This window comes from Pteronotus mesoamericanus, unplaced genomic scaffold (genome assembly GCF_021234165.1).
Source record: "Pteronotus mesoamericanus isolate MK-2021 breed Mesoamerican mustached bat unplaced genomic scaffold, CSHL_Meso_final contig_68, whole genome shotgun sequence".
Classification (NCBI taxonomy): domain Eukaryota; kingdom Metazoa; phylum Chordata; class Mammalia; order Chiroptera; family Mormoopidae; genus Pteronotus; species Pteronotus mesoamericanus.
The window spans coordinates 3,323,873-3,349,310 of NW_026555234.1; the positions used below are offsets into that span (position 1 = coordinate 3,323,873).

At 56.6% G+C, this 25,438-nt stretch overlaps 1 protein-coding gene across 2 annotated transcripts in view; it reads left to right on the forward strand.

Moving 5' to 3' along the window:
• CRMP1 (collapsin response mediator protein 1) overlaps positions 1 to 25,438 on the forward strand; it is a 48,027-nt gene that overhangs the window by 1,098 nt on the left and 21,491 nt on the right. Inside the window, exons 1-4 of one of the 2 annotated variants that reach the window (XM_054582228.1) lie at positions 3,380 to 3,481; positions 19,368 to 19,456; positions 20,818 to 21,002; positions 22,063 to 22,227. In XM_054582228.1, the coding sequence (XP_054438203.1) occupies positions 3,443 to 3,481; positions 19,368 to 19,456; positions 20,818 to 21,002; positions 22,063 to 22,227 (478 nt within the window). In that variant the 5' untranslated portion in view covers positions 3,380 to 3,442. Of the gene's footprint in view, positions 1 to 3,379; positions 3,482 to 19,367; positions 19,457 to 20,817; positions 21,003 to 22,062; positions 22,228 to 25,438 lie in introns of those variants that run through there. The other variant, XM_054582227.1, reaches the window with a different exon arrangement.

The window sequence follows — 25,438 nt, forward strand, 5'->3', positions numbered from 1 at the left end:
CCTCCTCGTCTTGGACCCCCCTCCCCGCCCCCAAAGTGGGAAGGCATCACGATAAGGAAGCCAGACCTCAGGCTCCGTGGCTCTTCTCCCTGCAGCTGGAGGTTGCTAGGGAACCGGGGGAAGGGGGATGGGTAGGGGGGCGCAGCTTTGGGATATACGGGTGAGGGTGAGAGCCAAGTGTCTGGAGAATGGAAGTGGGGACACCCGAAGGCCGGCGTCCTGTAGGCTTAGCCCAGAATCAGATCTCTGAGCGACACTCTGGTCCCAGACCCTGGGTGGGTGCGGGCATCCTGGCTCAGCACCCTATCCCCACCCCAACCACCGGGCCAGGTTCATTGTGAGAATTAAGTAGGCGGTGAGCATTCAATAGCTGTCCATTGTTGAGTTTTATTATCATCATCATTTTATTCACCTTTCTCCCCTGAAATGCTGTGAGAGGCCTGAAGTGAGCCGGCCAGGAGGAGGCAGAGCTGGATCAGGGCAGAAACCTGGGAGGGCTTCCTGAATGAGTCGGGGTAGGCAGGCTTGTGGCTGCTACAGCGCAGGCGCGAGCCTCCTTCTGCCCCCTACCCCCGCTGGAGACTTTCCGCCCTCTTAACGCGGGAGCTCTCCATGGTGCTGAACCCGCGCCCCGCGAAGGGAAGGTCTCCACTGAGAGGGTGCAAAGGGGTGGGGGCCAGCTAAAGCCATATCGAGAGAATCTCCCTTCCTTTTTTTTTTTAACCACTTTTTTTCTTCCCCTGCCCACTTTGCTTCTCTGGTGGACGATCTTACTTGGGACCCAGGCTTCCGAGCCCAAAAGGGAGGCTTCAGGGCCACAGCTGGAGAAGCCAAGGTCCGTGCCGGGGAACCCTGGCTTCCAATCGTGGCACTTTTCCCTTTTGAGCCTCAGCTTCTCCATATGTGAAATAAGGGTGGTATTTTCTCCAGGTCCTCGTCAAGGCGCGGTGGACTTTCAGGGAGGGGAAGGCGCATTGTGCGGGGCGGGGAGCTGTCTGGAAGCGAGTCCCGGACGGGGCTGTGGTCAGTGTGAGCCCACGGCAGCATCGCCCCCAGCGCCGCCAGGGCCGACTCCGCAGCCTCCCCCCTTCCCCGCCCCCGCTCACCGGGGCCCACTCCCCTTTCTCCACGGCTTCTCCGGGACAGGACAAAAGGCGGCGCCTCGGGGGCGCGGAGCCCTCCGGACGCACTCGCGGTCCAGACTGCGGAGCCCGGGAGGGCCTCGCCATCTCCCTGGGGGGAGCGCTTTCCTTTCTGCGGGCTCAGCGGCCGCGGGGCTCCGTTCTGGTTCTGGGGCAGGCCTCGGAGCCCCGGCGCTTCGTAGAGGGTGCGAGCTCTCACCCCGCCCACGAAGCTCTTCCCTGGGGAGGGAGGAGGGATTTCTGCGGCGCACGCGCAGTGTTTCCCGAGGCCCAAGGCTGAGCTACTGCGGGGCTTTGTACCCTGGAAGTCTGCTTGGGAGCAGCTGTCTGTTTGGCCAATCGCGGACCGGCGCCCCTCCCCCGATACACACGTGGCCCTGTCCCCAGCCTCCGAGCATCCCTGCCCAGACTGACCCCTGCAGACGCCCTGGTGGTAGGACCTAGGACTTGACAACCTTAAGGGAGGCGATATGTAGGTGTCGGAGGGAGAGCATCCGCACTCACAATTTCCGGTCATCACCAAGGATTTAGGAGGACCCGGCTCAGAGCAGAGATGAAGGAATGAGTGCAGGGGAATGAAGGGGCTCCAGCCCAGGGGTGCAGGAACCGGGCTTCCAGATGCGGCTCTGCCACAGCCACAGCCTCTGCTCCTGAGATGCGTCCCCTCTGCCAGCCCCCACCCCTCCCCGAAAGACGGGAGAATTATGGCCTAGTGTTCGCGGAATGCTGAGCTGCTTCTCCTTCCTCAACCTGCAGTCCCGCCTCCATGTTTAGGCCCAGGCCTCTCTGGCCTCCTGTCCTGGACGGGAGGACTGGCCTTCGGGTGGTGGTGCAGGTGAGGGCCTCAGGCCCCAGCCTGCATGGTGGGCGCCCTCACATGCCCTGCACACCCTCCCTCTGGGGGGTGCAGGCTTGAAAGTAAAGAAGGTGGGTCTTTTTGCAGCACCTGCAGGTGGGGGTTTTACAGGCAGAGAGTGCGTGGCAGAGAAGGCTGGCGTTTGATTCCGCCTGGAGATTTGGGACCACCTGACCAGTGCGGTGGGGGCTTGCTGGGGTCCCCGTTTTTCTCCCTCTTACCTCGGTTGTCCTTCCTTGTCATTAAGCTTGTCAAGCTCGGCCCTAGGGTCCCGTCCACCTGTCCTCGGAGCAGTTCTGGGTCGTGGGTGCTGGGGCTAGCGTCCCCTCTCCCCGAGGAGTCAGGGTGTCCCCTTCCTCCTCCCACCTCCCAGTCTGTCCTAGGGGTGTGGGGACCTCAGTGCCAATGGTCTGGCCCCCCGAGCTCTCACGGTGTGGTGGGCAAGGCTGTGGTGGTGACCTGGTGGCCTGGCATTGATGGCTCCCGTGATGCAGGGGGTAGAGCAGGTCAGCCATTAATTAGGACCTTGTCTCTCAGTGCCCCTACACTCTCTCCACCCCTGCCCCCAGGAGGCCCCTTGCTGAGACCTCAGGGGGCTGGTTCAAAGATGGAGGGGCAGGGAGGGTGACTGGGGAAAGCTTTACGGAGATGCCACTGGAGATGCGTCTGGGAGAACGGGTAGGCTTTTGTCTGCGGCAGACTATCAGGGAGAGGGTGCAGCTTGAAGAGAGGCTTGGAGTTGGAGATGGGAAGGTGTTCGGTCTATTCAGGGAGCGGCGTGTGGGCAAACGGAGCCTGGGTGCGAGAGGCAGGAGGGGGCCGGTCTCTGAGCCCGGTCCTGGAGGGCCTAGGCAGCTTCTGCAGCGTGGGCGGGTCCTGGGCACCCCCCCCCCCCCGGCAAGAAGCTGGGGCGGCGCTGCCCGCTGGCGCTGCCTTGGCATCGGAAGGCCGCTTCTGGCTCTTAAAAGAACCTGCCAGCCAGCCCTTCCCCACAGCGAGAGCGAGAGCGAGGCTGGGCGCCGCCGAGGGCGCGCGCTCGGGGCGGGGGTCTGGGGCCGGCGGTCGGCGGGGCGGGGGCGGAGTGCAGGAATCGGAAGGGAAGCGCTTCCTGGTTCCAGCCGAGAGGGGCGAATCGGGCTGGGCCGCGCCGCCGGGAGGAGCTGTCTGTCTGCAGCGCCCTCCTCCCGCCCTCGCCCGCCCTCCTCCTCCCGCCCCCTTCGCTCGCCCGCTAGCGGAGCCGGGCGGCGCTGGCAGCCGGCGCGGCGTCGGGCCAAGAGCCGGGGCGGCGGGCGCGTCGGGAGCCCCGGGTGCGGAGCCTCCGTCTCTCTCTTGATTCCTCCTGCGCTTTGTCCCCGCGCCCCCGGGGAGCGGGACCCAAAGAGAGCCGGGCAGAGCCCAAGACAGCCCCCTGGTCCAGCCGCGGGCTGAGGGCGCCGGAGGGGCCATGTCTTACCAGGGCAAGAAGAGCATCCCGCACCTCACGGTAAGTCGGGCCGCCCCGCCCCGCCGTCCTTTGTGGGGTGGGGGTGGTCACCGCCCGGGTCGGGATCCCCCTGGGAAGGCAGGGGCGCCCCCCGAGGCTCTCTGCAGCGCGGCGGGTGGGGCGGGGCCGGCCTCGCATTGCAAACCCCCTCCCCCAGCCTCTGGGGACAATTGACAGGGGGAGCCCCGCATGGGGGGCGGGGCTGGAGCCTCGGGTCCCTGGGCTGGCAGCCCCCTCCCCCCAGGGGATGTGCCAGCAGCGAGAGGGTGGCGTGGCCTGGGAGGTGCGCAGCTGAACAAAAGAGGGAGGGGCGCGGGTGGGACCCCCTTCCGCGGCCCTGGAGCCTCGCCTCGCGCGTGGCCTCCCGCGCTCGCCCCTCGCCGGCGAGTTTCTTCTGCGACAGAGAAAGGAAAAAGATGGACCGCCAGCTCCGCTCCCTGCCCATAAAGGGGGGGGGGTGGAAGTCCGGACCTAGAGGCAGCGCCATGATGAGGGGCCCCGCCCATTCCTCACCGCAGCTAAAAATAGTGTCACCTGCGCCCCCGTTGGCTGTGGCCCTGGAAGGATTAACGGCGGGGGCTGAGCTGTCCCTGGGTGTGGCCGGAAACAAAGAATCCCTCGTCTTTACGCTTTGTCTCTGGGTGGGGAGCCGAGGACTTTGCTGCCAGGAAACCTGGCGTCTACCCCATGGCCCGCCTGGCACCAGGGTGGCACCACCCGGTCCCGAGGGGCGTGGGCCCGTGGGGCTCGCACGGCGGGTTCCAGAGCGGCCGGGTGTGGGAGGCGGGGCTCCGGCGTGGTGGAATGCTCCCGGGCGTGTGGGCCGGCGGCCGGAGCCGGGGAGACCTGCAGGCCCTGGGGCAGCCGCTGTGGGAGGGCAGCCTGGGCTAGGAGGAGGGAGCCGACAGTTCCGCGCGCGCGCGCCTGCCCAGCTTATTGCAAACCTCGTTTTATTGACTCCTCTCCATACGTCCTTTGAGGGAGGCATTGTTCACGCCAAGCTCCTGGAGGCTGGAGCACGGGCTGGGAAGGCAGGTGGGAGGAAGGCTGGGAGCGAACGGCGCCTCCCGCCCCTCCCCCAGCACAGCCCTGCTGCCCGCCCCACTCTGCGCTGAACGTCCCCTAAGAAATCCCCCCCTGGGCCCAGCTTCGGGCCTTGCTGGCAGACCTGCACCCAGTGCCTGCACGACTCCTGAGCAGGGGCGCCGCCCCATACCTGGGCTTCACCCCTGCCCACTGAGACAGGGAGGCGCCTCCCTGGTGCTCAGAGGCGGCGGAAGGGGTGGGCCTTGCAGACCCTACCTGCCCAGGGCGCTGAGGCAGGTGATGGAGGGGGTGATGCATGTCTGTTAGTTAGGAACCCTGGGTCCCTTTGTGACCGTGGCCCATGACAGGTCTGTGCCCCTCTGAGACCCCCATTTCCAAGAAGGAAGTTGAGCGAGAAGGTCTTTGAGGCCAGTGTCGGGGAATGGTACTCCTGTGACTGCGCGGCAGCAGTGGTCACCACCTTCCCGCTGTGACTGCCTGCAGTGGACGTGACCTCGCCATGTTTCTGCGCCCGATGATCTGGGTGTGCGCCCCGCTCTGTGGCCTCTCCGAGCCTTCACGCTCTGACACCAAAGTGGGCCTAACGCTGACCACTTCGCAGGACCCTTGAGCATCCAGGAAGACCCCGGCTGAGAGCTTAGTGAGTGTTGGGTACCCGAAAGGGCTTCAGAACAGCGGCTGGTCCTGCTGCGTTAGCCCTTTGTGTGGGGCAAGTGGTCGACCCGCATGGAAAAGGGACCCAAACTAGGGAGCCCGCAGCTTCAGGAGCCTGGGGAGAAGAGGTGCTGACGGCGATACTGTTTCCCGGGGAAGCGGCCCTGGATGAGGCGTTTGTGTTTCATTTGGACCTCCTGACCCATCCCAGCCAGGAAGACCTGTGGTTTCAAGGAGAAACAACAAGCCAGCAAGGCTGGCCGCGGCGGGGGCTCCTGTCTAGGACCCCCGCTTCCTCAGGACCTGTTGCTGATAGTGTCCGTGCTCCAGGTGCCAGAATGCCAGTGAATGGGTGGGCGCGGCTTGGGCTTTCCAACAGCTGCCCCCTTCCCCTGGTCAGCAGCGCGCGTCGGGTGGGCGACTGTGATCAAAGCCCCTGCTCTGTGTCGGCCACCTGCCGGGTGTCAGGGCAGGTGGCAAGGGCATGGCCTTGTCCTTAGCTTCCCAGGGTGCAGCAGAGACTGGCCGTGCAGCCCGAAATCACAACAAAGTGTAGGGGGAGTTATAAGGAGACACGCAGGAGGCTGGAGGAGACACAGCGGGGACCCCCAGCCTGGGGCGGGAGGGGGAGGGAAGCAGGGAGGAGGGGGCTGCAGAGAAGCCGATGGAAAGTCAGCCTCGGGGAGCCCAGCCCCTGCCTCCGTGCGCAGCCACTTGGGCAGCCAGAGCGGGTCCAAGAGACGGCTGAGGCGCTGGTAGCCGGGCTGCGCGGGGCGTGTGCAGGGACCCGGGGCCCCGAAACGGGACCAAGATGCGGGTGTGCGCCGCATCCCCCAGCCCTACCTGCTTGGTGTTGGGTCGCTCCGGCTCCCGTGAGGCTGAGCTTTCTGGTCTGAACAATGGGGACAAGGTCCCAGCTCTACCAGAGCGTTCGGAGATAGGAGAGTGGACATTTGAACAGAGGAGGGCGAGGGCTACCCAGGGAGTTTGCAGTGTGTGCACAGGCAGGGGCTGGCTGAGTTACAAAGTGCCCTGCTCACGTTGACCGCGATCCTGGTGTTTTTTCTCGTTCCCACCTCAGCCTTTTTCTGAGGTGACGCAGTAGTCTGATGGAGAAGAGGGAAAAGCAGAAACTCTTAGCTTCTGTCCCCAAGGACTGCTTAAAATATTTATAAGGCTCTGTTTCACGTGTGGCTTTTTAAACAATTAATGGCACGCTGGGGAATCACTTAGCAGAAGCAGTTTCTGGCACCCGATGCCGCGGTTAAGTGGGTGGCCTCCTGGGCGTGGCTCTGGGCAAACAAAGGCACTTGGCGTCCTGGCCCTGCAGAAGCTCCTGGCTCTACGGAGCCACCCCAGGCAGAGGCTGCTCATTTGGGGGTGGGGACAGGAGCATCCACACGGTGGCAAATTATTATGATAAAAACCAAAACTGCATGAGGACTGGCCACGGGTGATTTCGCCACGTATTCCAGCATCGAGCAGGCATTCTGCCACCTCTCACGTGGCTTCCAGAGCAGCCCTGGGAGGCAGCCTGGATGTGCCGTTCTCGTTTTCCAAGAGGTAAACTGAGACTCACAGAGACTCAAGGGCACAGAAAGATTCTTGCCCTGTCCCATGGAGGAATGAAGAGCTCAGAGTCAAGCAGGGAGGGTAGACGGGCCGGTCTGCCTGCTAAGAAAATCGCTCTCTGATTTGAAATCTGTGTGTTAAAATGTGCTCTAGTGTGCGTATGTGTTTGTAGAATTGAATGTGTATACATGTGGCCGCATGGTGTGCAAATGTGCGTGGGGGTGTGTGTACCTTAGATCAAAGAGCAAAGATGAGCAGGGAAGACAGGTCACGTGAGAGTTGCATCTGATGACAGGAGCTGCACTAGTGTGCAAATATGCGCCGGCCGTGAGAGGCCCGTCGTGCCTCGGAGGGGGCCGTGCAGCCCGGCTGTGAATGTTCACTCGATTTCCCTGCCTTCCTACCCCAGCCTTGCGAGCTGCCTGCAGTGGCGTGTCAGGCGCAGTGAAGTCAGATGGAGTGGGGGTGAGGGGCACGGGCCGGGGCAAGAGATGAGGGCCCGTGCACAAGAGGACCAGGGAGTGCAAGCTCCCCGGTTGCCAGCCCCCGTGCTGTGAGCGCCACGGCGTCTGGGAAAACTCCTCAGCGGGGGCGCCGCTACATTGTGATCAGCATTTCAAGCGTTGGCTACAGCCACGCCTGCAGATTGTTCTAGTAACATCTATCAGCTGGAGCCCTGACGCTGCCAAGCAGAATGCTGTTGACTGGAGCGTACGTTTCTCGTGAGTCGAAGATAACGCTTGCCCTGGAAACGGGCATCAGTGGACTTGGCCCCTTGGGCACCCGCGAGTCCGGGCCGTGGACAGCGCCGTGGTGCTGAAGAGTGAGCCAGCGCCACCCGGGAGCTTTTGTGAAAGGCCCCTTGAGCCAGTCACACGGTGGAAGGGCTGGGATGGGAGCGATCGCTGACTTATTTGGTGCAGTTTTAGGTCTTTGATCCCTTTAAGAATGCTGCAGACTTTTACATTATGGTCGCCCCCCTGACTGGCAGGAGGTGTGTTCCGGGCCCCCTGTGGATGCCGGAAGCCACGGGGAGCACTGAGCCCTGGGCGTCCCGCATTTCATCCTGTACACGCACCTGCTTACGGCCTCCCTCTGGCGTATCCACATCGCCAGCACTGCCGCTCTTGCGCTTTGCGCCATTGTTAAGTAAAACGAGCGTGACGTGAACACAAGCCCTGGGACAATGGGTCTGATCGCAGAGACAGCTATGAGTGGCTAAGGGGTGGGTGGAGTGTGCAGCGTGGAGACACTGGACAGGGGCCGTTTGCCTTCCAGGCGGGGCGCAGCGGGACTGCATCATGCCACTCAGAAGGCGCAGGATTTAAAACTTACGAATGTTTCCTTCTAAAGTTTTCCATTTAATGCTCTTGGACCGCAGTTGACCGTGGATAACTGAAACTTCAGGAAATGAAACCCTGAATAAGTTGGGGGACGGGGCCTGCTGTGTTTGTAAGTCCATCCTGACAGAGAAAGGTTGAGGTGCACTGCCCTGGAGAGATGCAACGAGCAGGTCATACCTTTGCTCTGTGAAAGGATAACTCTGAATTGGTGTTGGTGGCTTGGGACATGGCATGGGGTCTGGGATGCTTCATTAAGTGGCTGGTCTAGAAAAAAAGCAGCTAAAAGGAGGGAGTGACGGCTGCGGACATACACAGGAGGTTGCAGCCCCCCTGCCCTTCCCTAGGCCTGGGCCTAGGCATCTGGAATGTTCTCCCAGACCAGGCTCACCCTTCCTGGCCCTTTGCCGGGGAAGAAGCCATGCCCGTTCCCTTGTGGCGCTGGAGTGTGAGCGCACCTGCTTCGTTAACTTTGGTTTGTGCACTTGACTATGAGCACTTGGAGGACCGGGCGATATCTAATTCTCCTTGGTGTGTCCCCAGGCGCGCTCTTGCCCCCTGGTGACTCGTAGCAGAGATTCCGTAAGGGGTGAGCGGGCAAATGAAGACCCCCATGACAAACCGTGCTCCTAGGCTGAGTGAGGTTTCCGACGCTCCTGAATGTGACTTTCCTTAACAAATGGCTATTTCATAAACTGAGCATGTAGGTGGTTACCGCCCAGAAGGAGAGGCGGTGGCAGGAAGGGTGTTAGGAGCTAACACAAAGCCTCCTGCTGGCGCTGTGGCGGTGGGGGGAAGTGGGTCTGATTTATTAATGGGCTTCACTGCGCTTCACACTGAAAAGCAAGCTTCTACAATGGGAACCTTCCATACGAGTTGATCATTGCAGCGCATGTCTCCCCAGGACCTTCGCTGAATAACTGCCTGGTGAGGGAACCTGGAGTCCATTCCACGGGAAGACTCAATAGACCTGATGCAGAAATGCATGGAGCAGACAGGTTTGGGGAGATTTTTGTGCCTGACCCTAAATTATGCTGCGTGTACTTTGTTTCATACTATACTCGTAGACCCTTAGGTCTGAAGCCCTAATCTCAGCAAATATATGATTTCTACCACCTCAAAGTTCGAAGGAACCTTTTAAAGGATTTCTTTTATTTGTGCATTTAAGGAGGCAGAAAAGGGTCCAGTGCTTTCTACTCCAATCCGATCTCCCGTCTTTTGTAGGAATTTCAAACCCTCTTCTGGCATACCCCCCATGACGGGGCGATCACCGCTTTGCACAGCAGCCTGCTTCGCTCTTGGAGGCTCTGCTGTTGGAAGGCTCTTCTGTATGTGGTGTGAGAGCCTGCCTTTCGCCCCACGTTTGCCCTTCGAGTTTCCCTGGGTCCCTTACTCTCCCACACTTCCAGCGGCTCTGGAAGACACTCCCCAGTGACCCAGGGCTCTCTCTTTTCCCAAAGGGCCCCCGTTCTTTTTTCCATATCCAGCACCATTTCCAGGGGCAATGTTTGGGTTTTTCTCCCCGTTATTTTTCTTTTCCTTCTTTTTGTTCTGCCCTTGGTTTCTGGGCATGCAGGACAAAACGGACCCAGATAAAATCTAGTTACTGGGCACCTTTCACAGCAGTGTGAAAACGTTCCAGCTGATGTGGAGGCCATGGAAACTTTCCCGGATACAGAGGCGTGGCCTCAAACATTGGATCTTATAGGCCGGTATTCAGTGTGTCGAGAGCTTTTACGGAACATCTTACTGAATGCTGTTAAGTAGGTGCTTTGACTAGCTCCACTGACCGATGAGGGAGCGGAGGTTCCCGGATGCTGGGCGGGTCAGAGGCCACGCTGCTGAGGAGCTGTGTGGGGCTGAGGCGGGGGCCGCTCATGTGAAGGATCTCACGGACGTAGGGGAAAGAAACACATTTAAAAAGGAGCCGGCAGACAGAGCGTCATGAAGTCAGGATGCAGTGCTAACCAGGGACGCAAGCCTCATGCTGTGAGGGCTCCAGGGGGTGACAGCAAGTTCCTGGAGCCAGGGCACTGTGCCTGAGAGGGTGAGCTGCAAACCAGTGGGCTCAGCAGGTGTCGCAGGGCATCCGGGCAACAGGAAGGCCCAGGGCCCAGGAACACCCATTCAGGGAGCCAGCAGGTAGGTATGCTTGCGGTGGCACAAGGCCAGGGGAGGGGGCAACCAGGCCTGGAAGAGCCAAGAGGTTGCACTTTGTCCTGCACGCGAGGACGAGCTGGGGAAGGGTTTTAAGGAGAAGCCTGGCGTGTGGTGTATGTGTTTCAGAAAGGTCACCGACTGTCCTGTGTTGGGGAGGGGTTTGGGGTGTGAGAGGTTAGAGTGAAGTCGACCGTGGAAGCAGCGTTTGAATGCCATCGTCCCCATCCCCACCCCGCCCCCCGCAAGGACAGGAGACACTCAGGCACTGTTCTAAGTGCTGCCCACGGGTTACTTCATTTAACTTTCTAAACAGCCCTTGGCGCTGCAGACAGGAAGTGAAGCGCAAGGAGGCGGCCCGACTGAGCCACAGGGCCAGCGAGAGTGGGCCGGGTCAGAGCTCAGGCAGTCTGGCCAGGCCCCGTCCTGGACAGCAGACCGAAGGCGATCAGGGCTGACAGCGCCTGGCTCCCGGGGACGCTGCCGGTGTCGACTCGGTGGGTGGGCCTCACAGTTGGCACCCACCGCTGGGGAGCCCTGGGCAACTTTCAGGGCCCTTAGTCCGCCTTGCTGCCTTTCTGCGCAATTGCAGCCGCCCGCCCCAGCGGGAGGGCAGGCGGGGTGCAGGGCCCCGGGGACGTGCTCACAGGCGGCCCGGTAGGTACGTAAGGTCCGTCCTCACTTGCCCCCGTTTTGCAGAGGAAGGAGCTGAGGTTCAGACGTGTTAGGCAGCGACAGTGAGGAGAACACCAGGGGACACTGGGCTGCTGCTCAGCAGGTGCCAGGTGGCGCTACGTTCAAGTGTGTCTCCGCCAACTCCTGGCTGTGTGCCTTGAGCAAACGACCTCAGGTCTCTGAGCTTCCTCCTTTGTAGCAATCATGCCCACTTCTTAAAGGGACTTAAGACTCGCCCTGGCCGGTGTGGCTCAGTGGGTCGGGCCTCGTCCAGTGAAGCGAAAGGCCAGGTTCCCGGTCAGGGCACAGGCCTGGGTTGCGGGTTTGGCCCCCAGCTGGGACACATACGAGAAGCAACTGATTGATGTTCTTCTCTCGCATTGATGTTTCTCTCCTTCTCTTTCTCCTTCCTCTTCCCCTCTCGCTATAAATAAAAAATAAATAAATTTCAAAAACCTTAAAAAAAGAGACATCCATCTTTTTAACAAAGGCAGGGGGGGAGGGGACTTAAAAATTAAACCTGGAAACCCATGTAAAGCAGAGCCGGCGCTTGGCGTTCAGGAATGTGATTTTCTTGGAGGCAGTGGGTTTCTGTTTGGGTGTCTCTGCGCAAGGGGAGGCACAGACGTGGGTGTTGCCGTAGAGGCGGGTGCAGCTGGCGCCCCCTGCTGTAGGCGGCCTAAGAGCCCTGCCCGCTTCTGGGGTCACATAGAGGCCCAGGTACCAACCACCACGCGGCCGGAGATCTCGCTGTTAGCCCGGCAGTTGCCGTGGAAACGGGCCCGCGCTCACAGGGTAGGCCAGCAGTCCCTGGGGACTGCCTGCGTTTCTGATTCAGGCAGGAGGAAAACGCCGCCATGGTCCTGCCCCTGCGAGTGGAGCGCAAATGCGCGCTGATTGATTCCGGTGCCAGACCTGTCATCAGCTCCAGGGCTGCTGTCCTGCCAAGGGTGGCCACGTGCCCTCCGCGGACAGGCCGTCCCTGGGGCAGCGTCAGAGGCAGCGGGCTGGCTCCCTGCGAGCCCCACGCGTGTGCCGCAGGGAGGGCGTGTGGGCGATGGTGAGGGAATCGCGGCGTGCAGGCTGTTAAAGGAAGTGGCGAGTCGTGGAATTAGGAAGTATTTGACCCCAACGGTAATGGCTGTGGCTGTGGCTTTGCGCACGGAACCCTGGTAGCATGTCGGTTCTCTGTGACGGCAGGAATGCCGCACGGCAGACGACCCTGTGACTCTGGCTTCCGGCACCAAATGCTGACTCCCGGCTGTGGGTCCGTGGGTGGCAGAGGCTTAGCCAGGCCCAGCTGGGTTTGTCTTCAGGCGTCTGTCCAGGTCGGGTGTGCGCCTCGCTTCTTCTCCTGGGACTGCCTGTTCAAGGTGATTTCAGAAGGAGTGGCCACACCCACTGTCATGCTATTGGTCAAATCAGGTGGGGGCGTGGTTTGAGGGCAGGAAGCGTTGTGAGACCAGGACTGCAGTCGGTAGCAGGTGAACAGGTGTACGCCCGCACTATCCAGAAATCCCTGGCCCCTCTCTGTATCTGGTGAATGTAAATCTGGACAGAAGCGCCCAGAATGGAACTTTCAGCAGGGTCAGCTGGGCTGTGGTGCTGTGCTGGGAGCCGTACGTGCACTAATGGGGTTTGTCTCCTGTCCGGTTGAATTTTGGAGTTGCAAACCTGAGCTCGCCATCAGCAGCTTGTAGGATCTGAAGGATTCATAACGTTCAAAACTCGCCTTGACATTTCCTTTGTCTTCACAGAAAGCAGATCCATTGGCATTTAGTGCACGGACAAGCCCATTTCTACCAAAACGGGGCTTCCCTGATCTTTTTGAGGCCCATTCCTGTGACTGCCCCTTGGACAGAAAGGGATTCTTCATCTTCCCAGAAATGACTGGCCACCCAGTGACTCGCGCCCCCTCACACCGATGGGTCAGGCTCCCATCCGAATCCGTGTCCCCCAAAAGCCCGGCTGACGCTGCCTTCTCAGTGTGAAGCCCAAGCCACTGAGACCCCCTTTTCACATTTGCCCACTGAGTCACCCCAGAAGCCAGCCTCTGCATTAGGAAAGCATCGTGGGAGACGGGGCGGAAGGGGTGCGTGCCCTCCCTGCAGCTTCCTGCGGCGGGAGAATTAAGGCGTTGGAGGGGCGGTAGTAAGAGTTGACAGGTCTTGAAACCAACGGCAGGCATCATGAAATGTAAGCCGTGATTGCTTTGGTTCTGCGGGACTGTAAGGATCACAAATATAGGCCGGTGATCCGAAAAAGAAAGGTGGAGATGGGGTAGGAGGGAGAGGGAACCTCAGTGTCCTAGGCTTGAGGGGAAAAACCTGGCTGTCCTCGTGCGGGGCGGCGTGTCAGGACCGCGGACAGCGCCACGTCCGCCTCCCATTCTGATCTGTGCGAACCAGCAACTTTCAGAGCCCCATGCCTGGGTCTGTGCTCTTCGTTTTGGGGGAATGGCCCCCTTCTGCTCCCATTTCCAGCTTTGGGGGCCTTAACGGGATTTTTATTCGTCTGAGTCTGGTGGAGGCGACAGGTTTTATTCCCATGATGCCATGGGGAGAACAGGACTCAGGGACAGGCACAGATGCAAGGATGACAGCGTGGCCCAGACCCGCCGCGCCTGGCAGTGGCTGGCTGTTGTTGCTTTTGCTTCTGTAGAGGTGGGAAAGCCTAACGTGTTCAAGCTAATTTTTGTCAGCAGTGCCCACCATTATACCCAGTGTTTGTGAAGAGAACAAAGCATCCCGCCAGCCCCAGCACTGTCCGCCCAGTTGGGGCTGGAAGGGAGATAATAGCAGGCTTGGGGGAGCAGCCCTCCCCGCCCCTGGGCGTCTCCTCCGGACTCATGGGGCAGTTGGCAGCAGGGACTTGGTGCCTGCCCAGCCCCAGGGGACACTGGGCGCCAGGAGGAGGCCTGTCGGCTTCCAGGCTGGCCTCTGTTCCCAGGCAGTGGGCTCAGGCTCCGGAGAATTTTAAACGCAGAGAAGAGAGGTTTCTGATTTGTCTGTCTACCTCTCTACTTCTTTCTCTCCTTCTCTTTGTTCCCTCCTTTGCTTCCTCCCTTTCTTCCACGTTTTCATCTCTTTATAATTTTTGTATCACTCTCCTTTTCTCTCCTTCTCACTCTCTTTTCAAATATTCTCTCTCTGTGTCCTCCCTCTTCCTCGGCCTCCTGTCTCCCCGCACCCCCCGCCTCCACGCAGTGCACGTTTGCTGAGTGGAGCATGTGCCCGCTGGCGGAGCCCTGGGGAAACCGCACTGGATTGCACGGGCCGCCCCGGCCGTGACGGGGGTGCAGCCCCGAGGGAGGGGGGCGCGTGAACAACTGGCACGAAGTGTGGTGAGTGCGATGGGGGGGCCGCAGGGGGCCGTGGGGACAGGGGCAGGCACCCCGAACTCTCTGCCAGGGGAGAGCCAATGACTACCAGAAAGCTCTATTCACCCCACGATCACCACCCTAGAAAAGGTTTGGTACTTTGCTTTTTCAGCTAACATTTTGTTCTTCGGTGCTATTGGTTGTTCTTAAAAATCCCAGGGAAATAGTTTCGTATTTGAATGACACCCACTCAGTGGTGTGGTGAGATGGTTTTAGCTAATTCGGGATCACATTTTGGCGTACAATCCCTTGCCCTTGCTCGGGATGTTTTCCTGAGGACAGATTCCCAGCCACAGGTTTCTAAGTCCAGCCTTGAACAATTTTAAGGCCCTGGATGCATTTTGCAAACTTGATTGGCACTGATTTTTATCAAGGGGCCCCAGGTTTGAGGGCAGCATAAACAGGGTGACTTCCCCGGCTTCTGCTTCTGCCCGGTGCTTGCATGGCCTCTGAGTGCAGAAACTTCCGTGTGTGTGAGTCCCCCCAGATGAAGACCCCCTGTTACATGGCCACCAACCCAGGCACCCTCCCACCTCGGCATCAGAGTCCCATCCAGTCCCCGTTAGCTCCTCAGGCCCCCACTGAGGCCACACGTCCACCAGAGGAGACCACTCTCAGATCCCCCAGCCCACCCGACGCCTTCTGTCCCGCGTGCCTCTCTCCTCTCACCGCACTCTCTGTTCTCCTTTGGTGCGGGGCTGGTTCCCCCTTGTTCTCCAAGCTCGGGATGGCGTATCCCCCGGGGAGGGCTCCTGCCATTCTCTGCCAGCCCGTCCCACCCTGGCTGCAGAGGCCTGGGAGAGACCCAGTCTCCCCCGCTTGCCTGAGAGCTCCTTCAGGGCGAGAACTATTTGTTTTCGCTGCACACGCCTTCCGTAAATATCTAGCGAGTGTAGCGCCTGCTACAGACCAAAGGATAAACAGTGTGTACTGGACCCGTGATTTACACGTGCCAGGCCTGTGCTGAGCACTTGACCCCTTGGGAGGTTCTCCCAGCAGCCCCGTGAGTGAGGGACACTTGTCCCCATTTTATAGACGAGGGCATGGGGGCCAGCCGAAGGTTGGAACCTGCATCTGTCTGACTCCGGACGTTTTGTCCTTACACAGCACTGACCCAAGAACACCGGTCATGCTGATCATAATTCTCTTTAGGTCCCTGCCGTCACTGTGGAATGAGCCGGCAGGCTCTGACGGGCCCTCGCTGTGAGGGCTTTGTGGAATGTTTAATTAGCTATCTTCTTTTCTTCCAAGTACTTAACAGTGGTTTTTATATGGAGCTTGTCATTGGTCATATATGTTGTTTCTTCCTCGTGGTAATCTGTGAGCACGAAAGTAGTTTTCTTTTTCTTTTAAATGTGTGACTTTGTAATTCTTAAAATTTCACGCCCCATAAAATTGACTCTTTCTGGTGTACAGTTCTGCGAGTTTTTACACTTGCATTTCCTGCGTGAGGAAAAGGAGCCCCAGGCCCTGGCCGGGGAGCTCAGTTGGTTAGAGCGCCGTCCTGATACGCCAAGGTTGAGGGTTTGGGCCCCGGTCAGGGCACACACAAGAATCAACCACTGAACGCACAAATAAGTCTCTGTCTCTCTCTCTCTTCCTCCCTCCCTCCTTCTCTCTAAAATCAATCACTAATTTTTTTTTTAAAGGCAAAAAAAGAAAAACAAAAGGAGCACCAGAGAGTTAGGTCCTTGGGTCACAGGCCTTGGCTCTCTTCTGAATGGAATCTGATTGTGGGACGTTATGGATTCCAGAGTTTGAAAACGTTGTAAAAGTGGCCGAAGTGTGTCAGTGGAGCAGATGCTGGAGAGGAAGTTGGGAAGCCTTGGGTCTCGCCCAGGCCCTCGTTAGCTGTGTGAACGTGGGCAGCTGCCCGACTCGGAGCCCCGCTTCCGCCTGAGGTCGGAGCGCGCCGCAAGGCCCTCACACACATTTCCTGAGACGTCTTCTGTGGGAAAGTCTCCTTGTCAGATTTTCCACAAAGCAAAAAGATCTACGTTTGGAAAAGATGTAAACTCGGTTCCCCACGCGAGTGTTCACATTACACAGCAGCAGAGGGAAGGGTCTGGAATTCCTGCCCCAAAGATGGTCTCGCTCCTGTTTAACCCAGAGTTTTCTCAACTCCCTACTCCTGGGAATGCCCGTTGGGGACAGCATCTAGTAGGGCCCCTGTGACCTCGAGTTCCAAGGAACATGGCTTTGAAGATGCCAATTAAAAGGCAAAAGCACTACTGATTTTAAGAAAGATAATGAGACAGTCACATCAGCTCTTGCCTTACTAGGGGCTTATTTTTTTAAGAAAAATGCAGGCCCCCGAGAACGCTGGTGGGGAGGTCCCCTTGGCAGGAGCTGCTGGCAGTATTGGGTGGTAGTTGGGAGGGGACCGACTTGAACACAAGTCCCACCCCCTGATCCTAGGAGGAGCAGAGCGGGGCGGGAACAATCTTCTGGCTCACAGCACATTTAATACCACGTTTCAGGCTGAGCCTGAAAAGCCTGCTATTAAACATGACAAGGCAGATGTCTGCCTGCGGGAGGCCATGTCCCGGAAGCCACCTACCAGCTTCTGGTGACACACGGCTCCCTGCTTTCTGGTGCTATATCTCTGCTTCTGGATGCGCACAGCCTGCCCCTCCTCTTTACTGTGGTCTGGGGGTGCCTCTAGAGGGTGCCCTCCCTGGGATGAGCATGCCTTGGCTGGCCTCCCTCCCAGGGATAAGAGGCAGGTGTCGAGCTTCTAGCCCCTTCCTCCAGCGACCCCCCTGCTGGGGAGCAGGGCATGCTGGGTCATACTTCTCTTCTCTGGATCATAGCTTCTAGTTCTTTGTCTCATGGCTGTGACGCCTTTTTTCTCCATCTTCACCCATTAGTCCTTCAAGGCATCCAACAATCCATCCATATACTCATCCACTCATCCATCCACACACTCATCCATCCACCATCCATTCATCCACCCACCCACCATCCATCCACCATCCATTCATCCAACTACCCACCCATCCATCCACCCATCCATCCACCCATCCACTCATCCATCCATCCACTCATCCATCCACCCATCCACTCATCCATCCATCCACTCATCCATCCACCCATCCATCCACCCATCCACTCATCCATCCACCCATCCACTCATCCATCACAACATCTATCCACCATCCATTCATCCACCCACCCACCATCCATCCACCATCCATTCATCCAACTACCCACCCATCCATCCACCCATCCATCCACCCATCCACTCATCCATCCACACACTCATCCATCCACCCATCCACTCATCCATCCATCCACTCATCCATCCACCCATCCATCCACCCATCCACTCATCCATCCACCCATCCACTCATCCATCCACACACTCATCCATCCACCATCCATTCATCCACCCACCCACCATCCATCCACCATCCATTCATCCAACTACCCACCCATCCATCCACCCATCCATCCACCCATCCACTCATCCATCCACACACTCATCCATCCACCATCCATTCATCCACCCACCCACCATCCATCCACCATCCATTCATCCAACTACCCACCCACCCATCCACCCATCCATCCATCCATCCACCCATCCACTCATCCATCCACACACTCATCCATCCACACACTCATCCATCCATCCATCCACCCACCCATCCATCTACCCATCCATCTACCATCCATTCATCTACCACCCACCATCCAACCACCCACCATCCATCCACCCATCCACTCATCCATCCATCATCCATTCATCTATCCACCCACCGACCATCCATCCACCCATCCACTCATCCATCCATCCATTCATCCTCCATCATCCATTCATCCATCCACCCACCCATGCATCCACCATCTATTCATCCAACCACCTACCATCCATCCACCCATCTACTCATCCATCCACCATCCATTCATCCAACCACCCATCCACCCCCCTCCATCCACATCCTTCCCTCCTCTCCATCCACATATCCATCCATCCACCCATCCACCCATCCATCCACCCACCATCCATCCACTCATCCTTCCATCCATCCATCCATCCACTATCCATCCATCCACCCACCCACCCATGCATCCACTCATCTATCTACCCACCAACCAGCCAGCCAGCCAGGGTGTGTCCAAGGTATAGGAGATGCAGCTGTGAATAAAATAGAAGTCCCTGCCCCATGGAGCAGACAGCCTCATAAGGACATCTGCCCACATCCACGTGTATGTGGTGGGTGCCCTGTGAGTTGTGCCAAGGTCACCCACAGAGTGACACATCACAGCACTGATGTCGGGAGGGCAAGCCCCATTTTAGACAGACATGTAAATACATACAGGGTCTGGCAGAAGTAAGGCCTGCTTGAGTGTGGTTGGTAGGGTAATAATATGGCTGTAATAATTTATAGTTTTAATTGAAACATGTCACCTAAAATCTCCTATGGTGTGCTTGAGTGTGATATTGTTACATTACAGAATTGCATGCTTATGATTTGTCATAAAAGATTTGGTAATAAAAAGGGGCCGTTGCTTGTGCCGGGCTGTGCAGCACATCAGACGTCCTACGGTGCGTGCTGTGTCAACACAAGGTGGGTGGGGGCCGTGGGGTCTGCGGCAGGACAGGGCGACGTGGCACTCCAGTCAGGCAGCCAGGGGGAGGGCTCTCTGAGAGGTGCTGAGCGAGGCCCAGAGCAGGTGACCGTGAACTTTCCTAAGGTCATGAGATTCCTGATCAAGTCAGGCCTTGCTATTTTACACCATTTGCTACTTTTCAAAATATTTGAGTCATTTTTATTGAAAGCAAAAAGGAGCCCTGGTTGATGTGGCTCAGTGGATTGAGCGCTGGCCTGCGAAGCAAAGGGTCACTGGTTCTATTCCCAGTCGGCACGTGCCTGGGTTGTGGGCCAGGTTCCCCAGTAGGGGGCACTCTAAGGGCACACATGGGTATTTCTCTCCCTCTCTTTCTTTCTCCCTCCCTTACCTGCTCTCTAAAAATAAATAAATAAATAATATTTAAAAGAAAGAGAAATTCCTGGCTTTTCCCCGGTGACACTTGATGGTTTGCTTGGCTTTGCAGAGTGACCGGCTCCTCATCAAAGGCGGGCGCATCATCAATGACGACCAGTCCTTCTATGCCGACGTCTACCTGGAAGATGGACTCATCAAGTGCGTTGAGAAACAGACCTTTAAGGAAGCCCATCTCTCTGGGCTGCCAGGCCCATCAAGGGCCTGGACAGCCGGGGCTCTGGCCCAGCGTGGCTGTGCTGTGTTCCGGGGGATATGAGGGATGGAGACGGCGGGGTGGTGGTGTAGACTTGGGTTGAGAAGGGACTCGCCTGTACGAAGAGCCCCCAGGCCCTGTGCGTGGGGCTCAGCCAGAGCCGTCCCGCGGTCAGCAGGCTCGTGCTGGGGCTGTGACGCACATGCTGGTCCCTGTTCTGTCACGCGGGAGTGGCGGGCAGAAGGCGAAATCTCTGCCCCATGTGACAGAGCCAGTAGTTGGGGGCAGCTCCCAAATCCAGCCTCACACACCTGGCCAAATTCCTCGGAGTTTCCAGAACTGGGCTCAGGGGCCAGGAGCAAGAGGAGCTTTGGGCTTACAGACGGAGCCTTGGCACTTCAAGAAAGGACGTGTGTTGGGACCAAAATCTTTCTTCACTTTCTCCTGGGGGGCTTCCTGTCCAGCCCTGCGGTGACATCCAGGCCTGGTCTGCTCAGGCCGCCTGAACAGAAAGGCTGGGCCTCTGCAGCCGCAGACGCTGACCCCTCAGTTCTGGAGGCTGGAAGTCCGGATGTCAGCAGCAGGGCGGGTTTCTCCTGAGACTCTGTCCTTGGCTTGTGACAGCCCTCTCCTTGACATGTCCTCACATGGCCTTTCTTCCGTGCACGTGGGCTGCTGCTGTCTCTTCCTCTTCTGATGAGGACACCAGTCCTGTTGGATCAGGGCCCACCCTGGTGGCCTCATTTTCACCTGGTCACCTTTAAAGGCCCCGTGTCCAATACGGTCACATGCTGAGGTCCCAGGGTTAGGGCTTCAGCATGTGAATTTTTTTTTGGGGGGGGGTCACCGTTCAGCCCACAACACTGTCTTTGAAAGCTTGCAAGGCGAAAGGGATTTTTCATTCTGTCCTCCTGCAAACACTCTCCTCTGTGTCCCTGAGCCATTTGCTAAAAGTGTGTGACACATTCTGGAGTGACGAGCTGTTTGGAGAGCCCTTTCCCCACTTGATGGCGATGCTGGTCTCACCTCTGGTGGAGTCAGCTCTGCTGCCACCTCCCCCTGGAAGCCTTCCCAGATTAGCAGGCTGGTGAAGCAGCCCGCCTCGTGCTCCCCACCCAGCTGCTGCACTGGATTGTAACCACCTGCCCCTCGAGGGCAGGGACCTGCCTGAGTTACCTCTGTCCACGCAGTGCCCTGCATAGGATCTGGCTCAGGAACGTTTCCCTGAAGGTTCTGAAGCTGCACAGCTGGCTGCCATTTCCTCTTCCATCTAAGAACCAAAGCCGTGTCTGTTGTTTGTCTCCAGACAAATAGGAGAGAATTTAATTGTTCCTGGCGGAGTGAAGACCATCGAGGCCAATGGGCGGATGGTCCTTCCCGGAGGTATCGATGTCAACACGTACCTGCAGAAGCCGTCCCAGGGGATGACCGCTGCTGATGACTTCTTCCAAGGGACCAGGGCAGCGCTGGCGGGCGGGACCACGATGATCAGTGAGTTGCACCCCAGGGGCCTTAGGGGCAGAGACGGTGGCTTGTCTGCAGCATCAGCAACACGCAAGTGCTCAGGGTGCACCGGGCACTTTGCTCAGGGTGCCGTTTAATGTGATTGTCACCACAACCCCACTGTAAAGGTTGGTGTATTACGTCCCGGTGGCGGTTCACAAAATGATTTTAGAGGTGTTATAGGCATTGAAAGTTTTAAAGTATTTTAATGCATATTGAAATAAAATAACTAGCACCTCATGGATGTTACTGCTTAAGTTTAGACTGAAGTCAGAATTTAGATTTTTAGAAACTGTGACTTGATTTAAGAAAAGTGTTAAGTAAAGGTGATATGGATTGTAGGGAGATAAAGCAAAAGGTTCCTGAACATGGTATGCTGATGGCTAGAGTTTTGGAATTAGTGACATAGGTATTATTATGACATATGTGGGAGTAGAGGTTCAGAGGAGTGAAGTAACCTTCTTTAGGGTCACACAGCTGGGAAGCAGTTGTATTGGTCAGTATTGCTACCATAGTGCTGCATAACAAATAGCACCCTCCCCCGAACCAATGCAGTGTGGAACAGTGGGAAAGAGTTCAGACTCTGCAGCTGACAAGATTCTGTGGGCATTCCCCCCACCCTGGTTACTAGTTGGGTGACCTTGGCAGGTCCCTAATGCTCTTTGAGCCTCAGTTTCTTCATCTGAAAAATGGGGATACTAAAATTCATGTTGCAGAATGGTTGTGAGGATTGAACGAGATAATTTATGTAAAACCTCTGTGGAGTATCTGACACTTAATGAGCATTTGATAGTGATGATGATGCTGCAGAGGACAATAACAATGGTGGCGATGATGACGGTAATGAAGACTAACGATGGTGGTGACAATATCACTGGTGACAATTGTCATTTGATGATGACAATGATGGTAATATTGACGATGGCGGTGGGGGTGATGATGGTGGTGGTGATGGTGATGTCAGTGATGATGATGGTGGCGAAGAGGCCACCATTGGAGAAGCTTAGATCCTAAACGCCTTGGAATGTGACACGTTTTTCTGTCCCAGTTGACCATGTGGTCCCAGAACCTGGGTCTAGCCTGCTGACCTCCTTTGAGAAATGGCATGAAGCAGCTGACACCAAGTCCTGCTGCGACTACTCGCTCCACGTGGACATCACAGGCTGGTACGACGGCATTCGGGAGGAGCTGGAGGTGCTGGTGCAGGACAAAGGTCAGTGAAAGCCCTGGGTGGGGGCGTGGTTCCGGAGTCCCTGTGTCTTTGGCGGATCTGATTGTATGGCATTGAAATCCCTTCCTCTGCATCTACCACAAGCCCAGCCGTGAGCTGCATACTGTGACACAGACAGTGGAAAACAGGTCCTTGGAGGCTGCCTGTTCACAGAAGAAAGCCCAATCTCGTGACCCTGGCGCACAGGGCCCCCCGGGATCTAGCTGCACTTGTCTTTCTTTACCACAGACTCCCTGGTGCTTGTTGTCCGTGAGGCTTCCCCCAAACCCTGCTACACTGCCGGGCCTTGGCTCACGCTCCTCCCCCCACCCCGGATCGCCCTTTCTTCTACTCTGATACCCAGCTCAACTGTCCCATTCTCCAGCATCTCAGTCAGAACTGCATAGGAGGTTCCTTAGGCTTCTTTTGAGGCACTTTTTCCATTGTCCTTGGATCACAGGCCTCTGGTTGGCTGTCTGGCTCTCCCATTAGACCCTGAGCTCTGTGGGGGAGGGGGCTGTGTCCACGCAGCTCCTCCTCCTGCTCTGGCTTGCCTCTGTTTGGGCTCACACCGGGTGTCTCTGCACAGAGTGGATTCTTCACCGTGTGCCTTACAGTGAATGGACGGGAACAGAAGGCACACGGAAGCAAAGGACGGGAACAGGAGGGCGCGGGGCACAGGCGGTCAGTCTGGAAGGAGCAGTTCCAGAGACTGAGGAGGCAGCCTCAAATGAATTCAGTGCTTCAAGGAGAGCTATGGGCTGTTTTCAGTCTTTAAAATAGACTTGCCACCCTGACTGGGTGGCTCAGTTGTTTGGAGCATTGGCCTGTGCACCAAAAGGTTGCTGGTTCGATTCCCCGTCAGGGCACAGACCTAGGTTGTAGGTTCGATCCCTGGCCTGGGCGTGTATGGGACACAACTAGTTGATGTTTCTCTCTCTCTCCCCCACCCCCTCTTCCCCTCTGTTCTTCTCTAAAATTAATGAACATATCCTCCAGTGAGGATTAAAAAAATAGATATGCTGTGTTTTCTCATTATAAAAGCACCATTACCACGATACAGAAAAAGTCAGAACATCGAGAGAAGGAAAAATGTTTTTCCTCTGGTCCCCTTGCCATTGCCCCATGCCATTAATGGTACGGGTTGTTCCCTGCCGTTCCTTGCCCGTTTAGACGAGTTTCTCCTTATATAGTTATGTGATAGCGGTTACTTGGAAGCCTTCTCTTTGTGCTTTGTGTGTTGTGAGTAATCATTACTCTTCATTAATAATTTTAGGAGCTTGTAATGGTTAATTTGCTCAGCTGTTTCATTTTTATTGGGCACTTGGGTTTTCTATTGGCTCCACTATAGGTTGTGTGATGGTGAACATCTTTGCATATAAACATTAGTCTGCATTTCTAGTTATTTCCCCAGATTTCCAGAAGTGAAATTATGATTATTTCAGGATCATGACACTTAGTGCCAAATTGCTTTCCTGAAAGGTGGATCCACCTGAACGCCCACAAACCCATGTCTCTGGCTCCCTGCATGTCCGCACCATTGGGCGCCGCGGCTTCTCGGGAGTCCTTGCTGATTTGAAGGGGGAGATTCAGTCTACCGCTACACATGCTGTTCTTTAATTGCTCATCCCGCGAAGCACTTTGTGCACACTTTTCCTGGCGTGACTGCCGATTGTATCCCTGGCATGAGTTCGGGGTTTTGTGTGCCTGAGTCCTCTGTAGCATTAAGGCATCGCCCTTCTGGCGCGGTCCCTGAGAATCACACTCTTACTTTGCACAGAATCGCTATCGGAGAAAATTCAATGTGTTGTGCAGGAGTCCTCCCTGGCTGCAGCTTCATTTTTCATGGTTTCATTTCTTTACGGTCAATGAGGGCCCGAAAATATTAAGTGGAAAATTGCAGAATTAAACGATTCCTCTGTGTGCCATGGTGTGCTCCTCCGAGTGGCGTGGTAAAGTCCCGCTCCGTTCTGCCTCAGGCGCGAGTTGAACACCTTACTGGCCCGCTGGCCATGTGGCCCGCCGGCTCAGCGATTGGATCGGCTGTCGCAGTATTGGAGGTCTCTTGTTCCAGGCACCCTAACTTTGCCTGATAATGGCTCCCCAGTGCAAGAGCAGGGGTGCTGGCGATGTGGACGGGCCAGAGGGAGGCCATCAAGTGCTTCCTTTAAGTGGAAAAGCTAAAGTTCTTGCCTGAATGAAAAACGGAAAAAAATCATGTGCCGACGTTGCTAAGACCTGTACACAAATCTTCGTGAAATTGTGAAGAAGGAGAAAGAAATTCATGCTAGTTTTACTGTCGTACCTCAAACTGCAAAAGCCACAGCCACAGCGCACAAGTGCTTAGGATGGAAAAGTTATCGTATTTGTGGGCAGAAGACACGGACGGAGAGATCACACTCATATAACTTTTATTACAGTATATTGTCACGGTTGTTCTATTTTATTATTAGCTATTGTTAATCTCTCACTGTGCCTAACTTGTAAATGAAGTTTTGTGATAGGTATGCATACATAGGAAAAGTCATAGATAGGGTTTGGTACTATCCACAGTTTCGGGCAGTCATGGGGGGCCTTGGAACGGGCCCCTCACGGATAGGGGGGGTGACTGTATCTTGCCGTCCTCAGCTAACGTTAAATCCTGAGAAATCTTCCTCGTTACCAGGGGCTTCAGCACATCCGTTTTAACAGCCTAGCTAGGGGGCCAGGGCCTGGGGTACACACGGTCCCGAGGGAGCTGCCGCTCTGCGGGAGGGGGTTTTGTGGGGCCGCGTTCGGTGCATCGTGCTGGGAGAGGGCGGAGAGATGTTTTCTTCCCTTGGTTAGGAGCTTGCAGGGAAAGGACTTGGTGAGGTTTTTTAGGTGCACTCATGGGTTTAAGTGTCTAACCAGCATTGTAAAGTGCTTTTTTTTTTTTTTTAGAAAAAAGATTTTATTTATTTATTTTTGGAGAGAGGGGAAGAGAGGGAGGGAAGCATCAGTGTGTCGTTGCCTCTTGTGCGTCCCCTATCGGGCACCTGGCCCAAAACCCAGGCCTCTGCCTGGCGCTCAATCCACTGAGCCACACCAGCCAGGGCTTAAAGTGCTTTTTCTTGGTTTAAGTTTCAGAATTTGTACGTATTTATTGAAACAATATGGCAGCGTATAATGTAAAAAGTGGTAGTTTGGCATTTTTCTTTCCTATTTGTATATGGATGTACAAAACCTTTGAATA